Source organism: Pecten maximus, chromosome 3 (assembly GCF_902652985.1).
Source record: "Pecten maximus chromosome 3, xPecMax1.1, whole genome shotgun sequence".
In the NCBI taxonomy this organism is placed as follows: Eukaryota; Metazoa; Mollusca; class Bivalvia; order Pectinida; family Pectinidae; genus Pecten; species Pecten maximus.
This window is the reverse complement of record NC_047017.1, coordinates 42,013,884-42,028,536: the sequence shown is the minus strand read 5'-3', so window position 1 is coordinate 42,028,536 and position 14,653 is coordinate 42,013,884. Positions and strand designations below refer to the sequence as shown.

Below are 14,653 nucleotides of genomic sequence, written 5' to 3'. Positions count from 1 at the left end.
AATTAATAAATCATGCATTTTAGATTGTAGAGGATTGTTTGACTTTTGGTTAACATATCTACGTTCAACTTAATGTGTCCTTACTTTAATGATAAATAAAGGAATGCGACTTTTAAATAATTGACAACAAACCAACCTACATGTACTGTGATGAATACTTCACCGACCGATTGCTTAGTTCAGATCATACGATTTGACCAAATGTTTCGTTATTTCCTCAAAAACATTTACATCAAAGCCATGGAGCGTTTCAGATGCATTTTTATATACACAGCAAAAATGTCCACATATACTTTATTTTGTAAATACAAATGTTCTTTTATGATTTATGATGATCATTCCATAGCCTAGTGATAATAAACAAACCTACTGTCAGCATGCATAATTTCATTACCAATATATATTTAGATGAATTGGCAGCTCGCAGAAAAATAAAGGTTTTAAACACATGTATTCACATCGCCTTTAACCTCGTATATAGTTGGCACAATCATCCATGGAGTTATACACCTGTATAAAGTTATAAGGAGAAATCTGGTTTTCGAGGTCTTTACGATGGGGCACAGCCTAAAGCAAAACTACATATCGAAAGTCCTGTAAAGATGACATGTATCTGGAAAACGTCACTATTTATCTAGCAGGCACGACACGGTGATATATTTTACATCTACAGCAATGTACTGCATAGTTGTTTAATTTCGTGGCGCTAAAATTTCGCGCAATCATGCCTTTATTGTGCAGAAAACACTTAATATATACTTTTCAGTGAATATAAACACTCGCCTGCTATTTTTTCGTGCTTTATTTATTTCCGAGATTATAGAGAAATTCAATCCCCGCGAATGTTACAAACCGTACAATAAGTAATAATCGTCTACATATCTTTTTACACTTGCCACTTTTACCAATTAAGTGACCTGGGGCGATACTTTGGTATCCATGAACGAGGTGACAACTAGGGCAGTATACGCAGGGGATGAACATTCTTGTATATACTCTACCATATTAAGGCTGGGCACTGAGGAAATGGTTTAAGAGCGACGAAATTTACGTTTTCAAGGCATCTCAGGAATGGGTACATACTGAAGTATCCGTTATGCACCTCTGACGTCTACGGGTTACTTTACTTCTGGGACACAATGACCATCATCTGACAATTTTCACAATATTCATATTGAAACATAACCAAGCAAAGTTTATTAAATTTTATTAATGTGATATCTAACGAGTCGCAAGTATTTATGAAAGTAGAAAAAAGAGCATATCTAGGAATGTCATCATATTTATAACACTACAAGTAACAATAACTAAACCAACCAACAAAAGGTTTAAGTTCCAGTTCACGAACAAAACAAGAGTTCGTATTATTGGTCATTTCTGGGTCAACGATTACCCGACACCCTCGTTGGCTACTGCCGAGACTGTTTTGTGCCCATCGCCTATATTGGTCAAATGTCTGATAATTCGTGCCCGACATCTAGCACTCTAGCAGTCGTTAATTGGCCCTAAATTCACTTATTTTTATTTCCTATATCTTTTTCTGTAGAAATATTGTTTAAAATATTTCCTACATACAGTAAGGGCTCTCCATTATACTTCCCGAATAAGTTTTTGTGACGTCATGAACCATTTTTTTTTATCTAGCTATGTATTCATGCTTATCAAATTTTTGCATTTTCTATATCATAAAATGAACAGATAAACATCATGTGACAATTAGCATCTGATTAAACTTCAACAAAAGTGATAAACCGTGAACAAGTCTCAGAGTTTACTAATCGATTAAGTGTAATAACATAACTATCATAGAAGACAACGCTGACATGTTGTTTATTATCCGATTTAACAACTTAGCATTCACCACAAGCCTCTCGAGTATCTCAAACACGACAGTACTTATAGAGAATGCGTAATAGGATTTCTTATCAATCAATGTAAAAACATTATATAAATTTCTGAACGTCATAACAAATAATTCACAATTGCTAAAACAAATACAATTTATTAACCTTTCAACTGATCTGGTTGCGCGACTGAGGATAAATCCGTTCAATATTTAAACATTTCGGAAAACCTTTTTATATCTACAACTCTTTTCGTCATAATTAGTGCTGTCATTGATTTCTTTGTAACAATTTTAAAGCATGCTGCATATTGCATGTCCCCTACCGGTTCCCGATAAAAACAGAACAGCGACCTTGACCTTCACCAAGAAACCGTGAAACTCGAACTTCTCGGATAGACTGGATACGGTCCTTTATAATTGTGTGAAATTTGATCAAAATCCCTCAAAGAATGAAGCCGCAAGCTAAAAGTGCAGACAAACTTTGACGTTACGAGCGTCCCTTCAAGATGGACGACAAGCTCCTGAGGGGAAACATATATAGTCCCCTGGTGTCAAAGGTAGGAGACTAATGAAATGTATTATCAGCAACCCCTTGACTTTAAGTAAAATGTATTTACTAGTAGTATGTTAAACATTCTCACATTTTATTCTAACATTGCGCCATGCATTATGTTTTTATATATATTTCACTTCACGTCTGGACATACTGGTCGATCAGCGATCTTTTTACTAGAAACAGACGGCAAAAAACTGAGCGGATGACTACATTCACCAAACATTGTTGTTATCCTTTATGTCCCCACTGTCCTTTGGCTTGCTTTTTGCGTGTGATATTGCAAATAAATTAGTTGTATAGCAATTTCCCCTTGATTATGATCAGTCTCTTGCATGATGCATGGTTACTTTAATATGAAAATGAATCTGCATGCACTTCTTATAGACATGACTATATGTACGTACATTTATTTCATCACCGAGTCTAAAATCATATTAGGCAGTCAAAACAAATAATGCTGAAACTCTCTCTTTTGTCCAGTTGATGCAAAACACTAAAATTCTGGCATACTGAAAATACAATTGGTTCATTTTAAAAATCAAAGAAGGATAAAAATTTTAATCTTTGAATATGATCTGCACATTGCATTAAAAAAATCTAATATATCACCTACAGTGTAGCTAGCCGCTAAAATATGAAATTCATAAAAATCTGATTATTAATAACGATCAATTAAAATGCAAATAAAACAAGCACTCTGCTCTTTCCAAATATCTTATATAAACCAATAGTGTAGTAATGACAATATTGCCGCTCAAGATGATTTGATCATGCAATGTATGCTAGCAGAATGCATATACAACTGCATTAAAGAAACAGAGCACTGCCACTGATGGTTTAACTTCAAATTTTTCTCTCACCAAGGATGTCATTTAAGTCTTATTTCATAACCATCTATTACATACACATTCCAATATTATAATATGCAACTGATATTTATTATGTCATTTTGAAGATTCAGTGTCGTTTTCCATATCAGAAAACATGAGATATCTTTTAATACACTTTGGCACCTTGAGCGACTCAATCTTTTCTGTTATACCTGTGCCCTTCCCAAGTGTCACACGAACTCCTTTCCTAGCGTGCTCCATCAGTGTCCTTGGCGATGACGTCATTTCACGCACAATCTCCAACATGTTGGAATTTAGTGACGTCATCTTTTCTATTTTTGGCAAGTGTTCTTTTAGAACATTGAGAGCTTCCTCACAGTAAGCTGACACCAACCAATTCAGCACCCTCGCCTTCTTCTTATGCACAGAGTGTTCTATTGCATTGCATGGACCACAGTAGCTACTAAGTGTCGACTGTATATCAAATTTACAGTTAGCACCAAGTAGCAACTTCACCGACTCATTGCTGAAGCCATCAACAGCAAACCACAGAGGAAGCGTCCCTGCATAGTCCTCTAAATCTGGATCAGCCCCATACTCCAGGAGGAGAGCAACAAGTTGTGGACAGTTGTAGAAGACTGCCTCATTCAGAGCTGTCATTCCATGAAGATCTCGAAAATTTGTATCAGATCCATTGTCTAGAAGAAATTTGGCAGCTTTAATTTGCTTTCCATTTACAGCCGCGATTAATGGGGTTACACCATCCCGATTTTGTGCATTTATGTCAAAGCCGGTATTGAGAAGCTCCTGACAACACTCCTGACTGCCACCTGTGGCAGCAAAGTGTAGAATAGAATTGCCGCTGCTGGGACGCTTGTTCAGATCTGCGCCATTGTCGATCAGAAATCGCACTATCGCGGCTTGGCCTTTGATAGCTGCATTATAAATCGGCGTACAAACCAATGAATCCTGTGCATCAATATTTGAACCAGCTTTGAGCAGTGAAATACAGCATTGGAGATTCCCTCTTTCTGCCGCTAGGTGCAGAGCAGTCCTTTTATTATAAGCTACCATGTTAACATTGCACTTCCGTTCTACCAGATAATCAACAATGTGATCATGTCCGTTGAGAGAGGCCATCATGAGCGGCGTAAATCGACGAATATCTGGAGCATCAATTTCTGCCCCACCATCAAGAAGAAGTCGGCAACAGTTCAAATCACCATGTTGAGCGGCAAAATGTAGAGCTGTAGCTGCGCTGTGGCTCATCTTGTTGACCTCACATTTGTGATTGAGAAGTAGTTTCAGCACCTCCACATACCCTTTCTCTGCAGCACAGATAAGAGGGGTATTTCCGAAAGTATCTTCCTCCTCTAAATCAGAGTTGCCATTGATAAGTAGACGACAGATCTCAAGATGTCCATTCTCAGTTGCGCAATGGAGAGCAGTCCTCTCATGATATCCTCGTCTCCTCACAGATGCATTCTTCTCAAGAAGGTATTTGACAATACTGATATGACCATTCATGGAAGAAAGGATGAGAGGGGTGTCTGACCTGGCATTCTTTGAGTTCAGATCAGCACCTGCCTCAACTAGTAGCTTGCAAGATTCGTTGTAACCCTCACTGCATGCATAGTGTAGAGGAGTGTTGGTTAAGGGCCCTCCTGGAATCGACACATCACAATCCCATCGTATGAGGAGATCCACTACAGCACTGTGCCCCCCTCTGGATGCAAGGGTAAGAGGAGTAAACTCATCATCATTGTGTAGATCTGGGGAGATTGATGTTTCCAAGATAGATGCAGCACAATCAACTTTTCCACTGCCACAACTGAAGAAGAGACAATTCTTGAGCTCCTTTTGAGAGTATGCATTTTGTTTAAGGATCTGTCTCACTCCTGCAACATCGTCACTGTCTATGGCCTCTTGAAGGCTAAAATATAAGACAGATATAATGGGTTCAAACAATATTTTGCCTGATAACAAATACAACTGATTATTAACAAGCATTGATAATTACAATAGAACAAACGTGATTTAAACAGATGGGTTTGTTGTTACATCAACACAAGCACAACTTAGGATGGTGGGCCAACTCATGAAGTGTCTATATTCACTGAAATTTTATATAGCAGACACATTGCCACAATCTCTTCCTGTTTATTATACTGACAACGGAATGTGTGGTTGTTTCCTTGTGAATTACTTTCAGCACTCAGTGTTAAGGATGGTAGATTAAGTGGTATTTTAATGACTTCCAAAAATGTCTATTTTATGGCTTAAAGACAAAACACAAAGCCACCCTCACATAGGACAGCACTCAGCTAACTAGCTAGTGAAGCAGTGTCAAGGAAGACGATGTCATTAGGAACAAATTCGTGAAGAAAGAAGAGAAGAGGATCCCATGTTAAGTTGCTTCTAATGAATCCTGCAATATATGTACTATTTAAATTCTAAGGCCTTAACTGCACCTATGCTCTGGATACATGTACATTGTACATGCACATGTACATTACAGTAATTAGATTATACCTAAAATTGTATTGTTGACAAGAATAACGGGTAAAGCAATATACCTGTCATCCTAAAACTTGAACTTGTCTGAAATATTATGGTCCTTTATCATTGCTTGAAGTTTGATCAAGATTCCTCAGTGAAGCCACTTACATGCATACAAGACGGATAGAAGGAGGGAGGGAGAAGAAACCTATAGTCCCACTGTTTTCACCAGACTACTACTGCTTCTACTAGCCATGACCACAAGTCACACAATCATATCATCTTGAAATGATTGAGAGTTATTGATTCAACAATGATATTCATTGTGGCAATGGTATTAATTTGCCATGACCTTTTGTTTCCTACCATGACATTCATCTTACAAATGTCATATGTTTGATGTTGCATTGTTTGGTGGTCAGGTGACACAGTGCTAATACATGTACATATGCATTTCACCTAGGCTGCTGCAGTTTGATTCCCCAATCAGACATGAAAAAGTATGCATGGGGTCATCTGCCCTACAATGTGGGTTTTTCTCTGGGTAATTATCCCCCAGTAAGATCCCTTGCTTGTGCCCTACTATATATATGTAACTTGCATTTGGCCAACATTTTTGCGAGTGATCAATGTAAGTTGGTATATGACTTGTTTCACAACTGTTGAAAAATAAATAAACATAGTTCAATGTTTCACACCAATATTCTTGTTCCGTTTATCATTTTACCTTTTTTTTTTTAATTTGTTTATGCCTAGTCACAGCTTAAATTTTAAGTCATCGATTTTCCCAACACTGTCTAGTAACAACATATTTATCGAAGGTGAAGTAATTCAAAGATGACTAGAAGTTATCTAGGGTTGGTCAATTCAGAATTCTTGCTAAGATATATGTACAAATGACTTTTCTATGTAAGCCTGGCCCTTATATATATAATTAACTACCTTTCATTTTCGTTTTATTTTCGTTCATTTTTTTTTTTTTTGTCTGAGCAAGAATGTGTTAAAGTTGATTTCTGCACACTATAATGCATATGTATGGTGTCCCAGACTGTATATTGTGTAGATATGGAGGTTTATGTGCATGTTGTCAGTCAGTTAGCCATATCAAACAACCAGATCAGACAGATGTGTGCAGTGTACTTGGCAATCCATCAAAACATTACCATGGTGTTACTGTAGACAGTAAACTTAGTCATGCATTATACATATATATATAATATGTCTATCAACCAACATCCTTTCAAAAATGTTCTTATTGTATGCAATAGTGTTATTGAAATGGGTAAAAGGGAGGTAACTATAATACATGTACCTAGCTATCTCAGTGGATATATGAGATAACAAGAATTTTTTTTTTCTAACAAGTGTTTTGCTTTCACTACATACATGAGTACAGGCAAACATGAATGCATTTCTTTATGTAAAAGTTACAAATTCAGTCAAAAACTGCCATATTTCCATCGCAGTGCATAATTGTTCAATAAGTTCAATGCTTCTAGTATTAACAAAAAAATATATAAAAAAGTAAAAAAGCTATAGATATGCCTTACTTTTGTCAGTATGTGCAAAACAATGCCACGATATTTAAACCAGACAAAAACGTTCTTACCAGATAGCTTGCATACAAACACATTAAATATAATTTACCTGTATGGAAGATTTGATGTTACTAGGTGTCTTGTTATTTAGGTCATCTGTTTCAGACAATCATTGAATAACAATAAGATTTGATGGAGATAACTTACCTATTTTCAATATTACCCTATACAGCCTGCACCAAGTTTAGGGTTCTAGTTATAGAGTAAAAAGCTTATACTGTATGTTGAATTTGGACATACTTTATCAACAATTGGCTAAATATGTAGACTGTGATTTGTCAAGTTCCCCTAGTGATAATTTTATGATACATTTGTAATGTGTTAGCACTGAATTTACTGAGGAGATGGCATTTAATGACTGTTTCATATCCCATTAAATATTGGTTTTTCGTTTACTATGTTCGACTTCATCCCAGAAACCCACCAGCCTAATATGATGGTTCTTCCATGCCTCTTGCATGGTTGGCTGTTCCCTGTCGGTTTATGTCTCTCAGGAAGCTGTAAAATGGACCAGTCTGTGTTGTCATGGTTGTGTCCTTGAGCAAGACAATTTACCCTAATTGCTCTGGATGGCATGCGATGGGCCTCTTGAATGTTCAGTGAAATTTATTAATAGTCACCAACTACTACAAGGAGGCCTCACATCAAAATTACCCTGGTCGTTCATGGGGCAATAAACCCAGCAAACAAGTAATCTTAGTTTTGTAGAAATTATTTAAAGGGGTAAATTAAGTAAGGACATAAAAAAGATGGACAATCATAAGACAGACCCCAAACCATGCATGCTCGAGGTTAGTTCTACTTGTCCATGTCACTTAACAAAGACACTAGTGCACACTCGCTGTCCCCATGTACTTTTGATTGTGGAACATGATTACTTTTCTGTTATCAATCGGGTTTTACAGCTAAACATATCAATAGTTTAAATTTCAATTAAGAATCTCATTTGTCCTTTATTTCATATTTTAACATTTTAGGTGTCTAGTGATTTATCTGTATATTCCCCCATTGTGTCAAAATCTAGCTGCCAACATGTATGTTTAATATTTATTGTTTCTAAAAAAATTAAATCCCATCCACAAATAAGAGGCCTTAACGGTCACCTGAGTTTTGAAATATCTAAGTTAATTTGATTGACCCTTTTTGGCCCGATCCAAACATGATATCCCAGGATCATGAAATTCACAATTGTGGTAAAGCACCTCAAGACCCTTCAATCTATGAAGAGTATTAAATTCTACCATATTTTGGTCTTGAGAAGAAATTTCTTGAAATTTCAGTTAATTTGACCCTTGTTGGACCTGCTCATATGCCCCTGCAGGGGGTCACTCAGTGCCAATATACATATAGTTTTCATGAGGCATTCCATAATGATAATTTTAACCAAGTTTGCATTATTTCCAATGGCAAATGGAATAAAGAGTGCTCAAAAATGTGATTTCCCTACATAAAATATAGTAAACTTTACCCCATCCCCAGGGAGAAACATGAGACCCCAGGGTCATGAAATTCACAATTTTGATAAAGGACCTTACAACCTTACAACCTTTATATTTGTGAAGAGTATTTGATTCTACATGTACCATATATCTGGGAGTTGAGAAGAAGATTATTGAAAGTTTAGTCAATTTTGACAAGTTCATGCACATATTATATAAATATCATTCATCTTTCAAATTTAATACCATGCATGCATGTTCCCCTGTACACCAATTAGAAATATCAATTTTTCATCAAGAAACTAAAGTAGGGATGATTTTTTTACCTGGCAAGCTTACTGTCCTTCACAATATATATACTGAGACATAAATGTAAGAAGGGGTCCATGGGCCTTAACAGCATTTTTTGGCCCAAATCTGTCAGCCCATTTCAATTGGGGTCGGTCAGGACCAACTTTACATATACATGTATATGTATACTATATCAAACTGCTAATCCATACTAATTATGCTAACCAAGATTGTACTACTGCCAATGGCAAGTTAACAAATCTTGGTTTAAAAAATGTGATTTCCATAAAACTGCAAAGTTTATCCTCTCTCCAGGGATAATGAAGTTCACAATTTTAGTAAAACACCTAATTAATGACCTTCCATCTATGAGTTTTTGGTTCTACCTAGCATGGGTCATGAGAAGATCTTTGCAATGTCATCCAGTTTGAACCTTTTTTGCCCCACCCCTCAGGCCCCGATGGGGTGGGGACCATATGATTCACAATTTTGGTTGACTTTTGGCCATGGAAGCTAGGTTTCTACAAAATTTCATACAATTTTGGTTGACTTTAATTTACATTAATGTGGCCTATGTTCCTGCTAATTTTACAGAATGATTACCAAACAAAAAGTATAGGTATGTATGTATCAGGGAAGACAAAAGTATAACAGGGTTAGCATACACATGTAAGTAATGTAGGTTTTAATTAGGCTAATCCAAAGAATTCCGATGTTACCTTATGTAATAGGAGTGGAAAAATGCACGGCCAGACCGGGGTTCGAACCCGGGACCTCCGAACACTAGCCGGATGCTCTACCCATTGAGCTACCTGGTCGTTGACGATCGATCCGGTCCAATTCCGCTACACTTTTCCCTCCCTTTTTTTAAGTCTTCGACCCCGAAGACTTCACAACTCACAACCCAGGTTCGGGTATCCCCTTGTCAAGTATTTACCTCACTTGAAACAAGGTTTGGTCACAGGCACCAAATGTAATAGGAGTGGAAAAATGCACGGCCAGACTGGGGTTCGAACCCGGGACCTCCGAACACTAGCCGGATGCTCTACTGATTGAGCTACCTGGTCGCCGATGATCGACCCGGTCCAGTTCCGCTACACTTATACAAATCACAGGTGCCTGACTCGTTTTTATAAAATAATAACATATAGAGTACATATAAATGAGAAAGGTTCTGAACTCCCCCAGGCTTGAAATCTGATGTATTTATTTCTAAGTACCGTAGCTTCGGTTGTATTGGGTGGATTTTTTCGAAGTAGGACTTAAATTGAAGAGAAATGGTCAATCTTTAAAATAAGCCATAACATGTTGTCGATTTCTCCATATTAGTTTACGAAATCGGGCGTGAAACTTCAAAATCCCCTCGATTTTGTTTAGTCGGACAAGTTGACGTAACGGGGTCACCACACTTTGACTCTATTGGACATAGCTTTAAATACGAAGTCCACGGGTTAATCAAGAGGTACGCTTCATCAGATCACCGAATACAACTATTACATACACTTACTTTATGTATACGAGCACCCTATCGACGGCCCCGGGACTTTTTATGCATACTGATAGCAGATTTTCCACTTGAGTAGCCATGTTGTGTCAGCCGCGGTAAATTTGAACAAGCATTCTGATTGGTTCAACACATTTTCTATAACCAATCAGAATGCTTGTTCAAATTTACCGCGGCTGACACAACATGGCTACTCAAGTGGAAAATCTGCTATCAGTATGCATAAAAAGTCCCGGGGCCGTCGATAGGGTGCTCGTATACATAAAGTAAGTGTATGTAATAGTTGTATTCGGTGATCTGATGAAGCGTACCTCTTGATTAACCCGTGGACTTCGTATTTAAAGCTATGTCCAATAGAGTCAAAGTGTGGTGACCCCGTTACGTCAACTTGTCCGACTAAACAAAATCGAGGGGATTTTGAAGTTTCACGCCCGATTTCGTAAACTAATATGGAGAAATCGACAACATGTTATGGCTTATTTTAAAGATTGACCATTTCTCTTCAATTTAAGTCCTACTTCGAAAAAATCCACCCAATACAACCGAAGCTACGGTACTTAGAAATAAATACATCAGATTTCAAGCCTGGGGGAGTTCAGAACCTTTCTCATTTATATGTACTCTATATGTTATTATTTTATAAAAACGAGTCAGGCACCTGTGTACAAATATTGTATTAAGTTCAAGCCAGGTTTATGTATAAGTAGAGCCCCCCCCCCAAAAAAAACACATCAAAAATACTATTGACATGCTTGTTATACTCCACAATACATGTATACAATGTAGATTGTAACAAAGTCATGATCAGGTCCCTCAAAATCAATGAATGATTCAATAAGATTCAATCTTATACTTATGATTGTACATGTCTGTGTAGTGTGTATACATGCCATTTTTAATACTGTATACATGCATTTATATTCACTTCATTATTTTGTATCTGTTTACGAGTAAAATAACATGTTTGTATTATGCATAATAAATGCGTCCAATTTTCCCTCCAGTCCCTCCTCAACAAACAGTTTACATAGACTGTTTCTTTATACATATTTTCTACCGTGCATGCTAGTGATAGATAGGCTGTGTTGAAACCCGACACTTCAGTGGAAAGTTAAAGTATGCTCTAAATTCAATTACTAGATGGGAATGGAACGTCGGCTAAGCGCCGCAAAGGTTCTCGAGTATACTAACACAACATTACAGCTACTATATCTAGCTGCCTAGTACTGCTTTCAACTGGTTTGACAGATTGCTCTCCAACTAACAGACTAGTTTTTCTCTGCATGCATTACATGTCTGATTAATAAGTATATAACAACCTGGCCATCATGTCGTGTAGAGCCTAGAATTTGCACATCCAGGTCAGAATCTCCCTTCATCCGTCTTGGCCTTGCCGATACGTCAAAACAATCTCCATCTTTTCCGCTGTCTGCTGCATTATGTTGTTGTTGCAAGAGCCACTTCCGTATCACGTGAGCGGACTAAGGGGAATAACTCTAACACTATACGAAGGGAATTTACTCTTATCAGAATGCTAGTAAGAGAGATTCGGTTTGTTGATACTAGATGATATAAAATCACAGAAGTTTGGTATATAAACAGTAAACTATATATACATATTATTTTATAGTAGACTCTATACTACGGGACATTCTTGTATGTATGCATCCTGTGCTGGCTATCTATCCGCTTTGATACATTGAAAGTCCTAAAAGACACCAAGTCGGCCCTAGGTCTATAATCAGACTATATCATATACAATGTATATTTGATGCTTATATATAATTCATCTATAAACAAATACATTCCACATGCTTCATGTACTTTTGATCTGTTTGTATTATCATTAAAATTTGTTAAGTATGCTAGGAATATTGGTTAATTGTTGATATATGGCTTTAATTATGCCTACATGTTAAATTTATATTCATATAAAGATGTATAAAAGACAGCTATACAATGTTTATTCCAATCAGGTTTCTATGAAAGTCTGTTTTTTTATTAATTTATTTCATATGTTATCAAAATGTTATACAGTTTATTAAGGAATTTGAAATAAAATGGTTATTTCATTATGTATTTCTTTACAGAGATGTTTAACTTTGAAGGTAGTTTGAATAATGTATATTGATATTCAAATTTTATAGTATTAATGAATTGTATGTTTTTTGATAAGTGTTGTATCAAACATAAGACATTCTTTACATGAAAGGAACATAATATTATAACTACTCCGTGCAGGTTTGATGTTACATGTGTAAAAGTCACGGTTTCTGTACGAGAAACCTAACTCAGGTTCGGGGATCTCGGGCCCATTGGAGTCTTAGAATTTGACAACGGGAAGCATATGGCAAATGAAACACAGACTCAGATATAAAGATCAACGTATAATTTATTAACTCAACAAATGTAAAGTACTGTTTTATATATCACAGTAAATTCAACAGGTATTCCACCCACACATGCACGTACATCGCTCACACACCTACACTTGTAAATATAACTAATGGCTACTCGGCATAATCCTACTGAATAGACGACGGACGGTATATAAAATGAGTGTTAAAACCCTACATGGTCACGACAAACCTACGGCCCAACTAAATACTCATCTATCCTAGGTTGTTAAACAACTGTCTACATGATACCCTATCTAACACTAAACCTATAGAGAAGGAGAGAGAGGCGAGTCATACCAGTCGAACGAAGACTTTGTGTAAGACTGTCTGACTATTGAAAATCCCCGAGTTATATAGCCAGATTGCGGCAATCTGCACGTGCAGGATTCCCGCGGAAAGTTACTTGGAATACTTACTGTAACTATAGGTTCCGAATGAATAAACAAATATGGAGGCCGAAATAAGGTGATATGAACCGTAACTGCACACTGATATATTATTATGTGCTTACAAATTTCTCCTACTTTTACACATGTATAACTGCTGATTGACTGACAGGTAATTTTAAAATAAACTAAATTAATTCAGTTCATTTTAATGTATCATTAAAACAAATATTTACTATATATTTACGAGCATTATCTGGTTTGTTGTTCTAATACAAAGTTAACACAGTATCTAATAAACGATGCTATTATTATCTCAAACGAGGTAAATCCCATGGTTTAGATGGTTTGTTAAATGAATGTTTTATGGAAGGTAAATTTATTCTTTCACCAATTTTTCACACATTATTAATAATATCTTAAGGTCTCGATGTTTCCCGTCTGAGTGGTCTATAGCAGTCGTGGTGCCTGTACATAAGAAAGGCGATCGTACAGATCCTAATAATTACCGTGGTATCAGTCTAATTAGCTGTTTATGTAAATTATTTACATCGATTCTTAACAAGAGACTATTAGATGTTTTCATCAAGTACAACATTTTAACGGACGCTCAATTTGGATTCAGACCTAATGTTAGTACAATTGACGCAATTTTCGCTCTACAAACATTAATTTCGAAAATTTTAGGAACGAAAAAACGCCTTTACTGCTGCTTTGTTGACTTTCGCAAAGCTTTTGATTACGTGGGTAGAGCAGGTTTATGGTTTAAGCTGACCAAGTTCGGTGTTAGAGGATTTTTTTAGCAACGGTAAAATCTCTTTATACTCCTGTAAAAACTTGTGTTTTAGCGAATGGGAAATGTTTCCCAAATAATGTTGGTTTATTACAAGGGATAAATATTGTCTCCCTTACTGTTTTCTCTGTTTATAAATGATTTTGAAAATAGTTTCATTGGAAACGGTGCCACTAGTTATGATTTTGGAGAGTTTAGTTTATTCCTACTACTATATGCAGATGATTTAGTTTTGTTTTCTGAATCAATTGAGGGTTTGCAAAGTCTTTTGAACAGTTTAAATACATATTCAAATGAATGGAAATTGACTGGTAATATAGAAAAAACAAAGATAGTTGTTTTTCGAAACGGGGGTATGGTTAAAGATAACGAAACGTGGACTTTAAATGGAGAAAACATTTCTGTGGCCGATTAGTTTTGCTATTTAGGCACTCTTTTTCGATACAATAATAAGCTTAGTTTCATGTCTAAGCATGTAGCTGATCAAGGGAGAAAAGCTCTTTTCGCTTTAC

General features: G+C 36.4%; 1 protein-coding gene across 1 annotated transcript; it reads right to left on the bottom strand.

Annotated features, from left to right (window-relative positions):
- Positions 1–1,595: 1,595 nt before the first annotated feature.
- Positions 1,596–12,059, bottom strand: LOC117324229 (ankyrin-1-like). Its single transcript, XM_033879980.1, has 2 exons — positions 11,883–12,059; positions 1,596–5,165 (listed from the first exon to the last, which is right to left on the bottom strand). The coding sequence occupies exons 1-2, from the start codon at positions 11,891–11,893 to the stop codon at positions 3,347–3,349; spliced, it is 1,830 nt and encodes a 609-aa protein (XP_033735871.1). The 5' UTR covers positions 11,894–12,059; the 3' UTR covers positions 1,596–3,346.
- Positions 12,060–14,653: the final 2,594 nt, after the last annotated feature.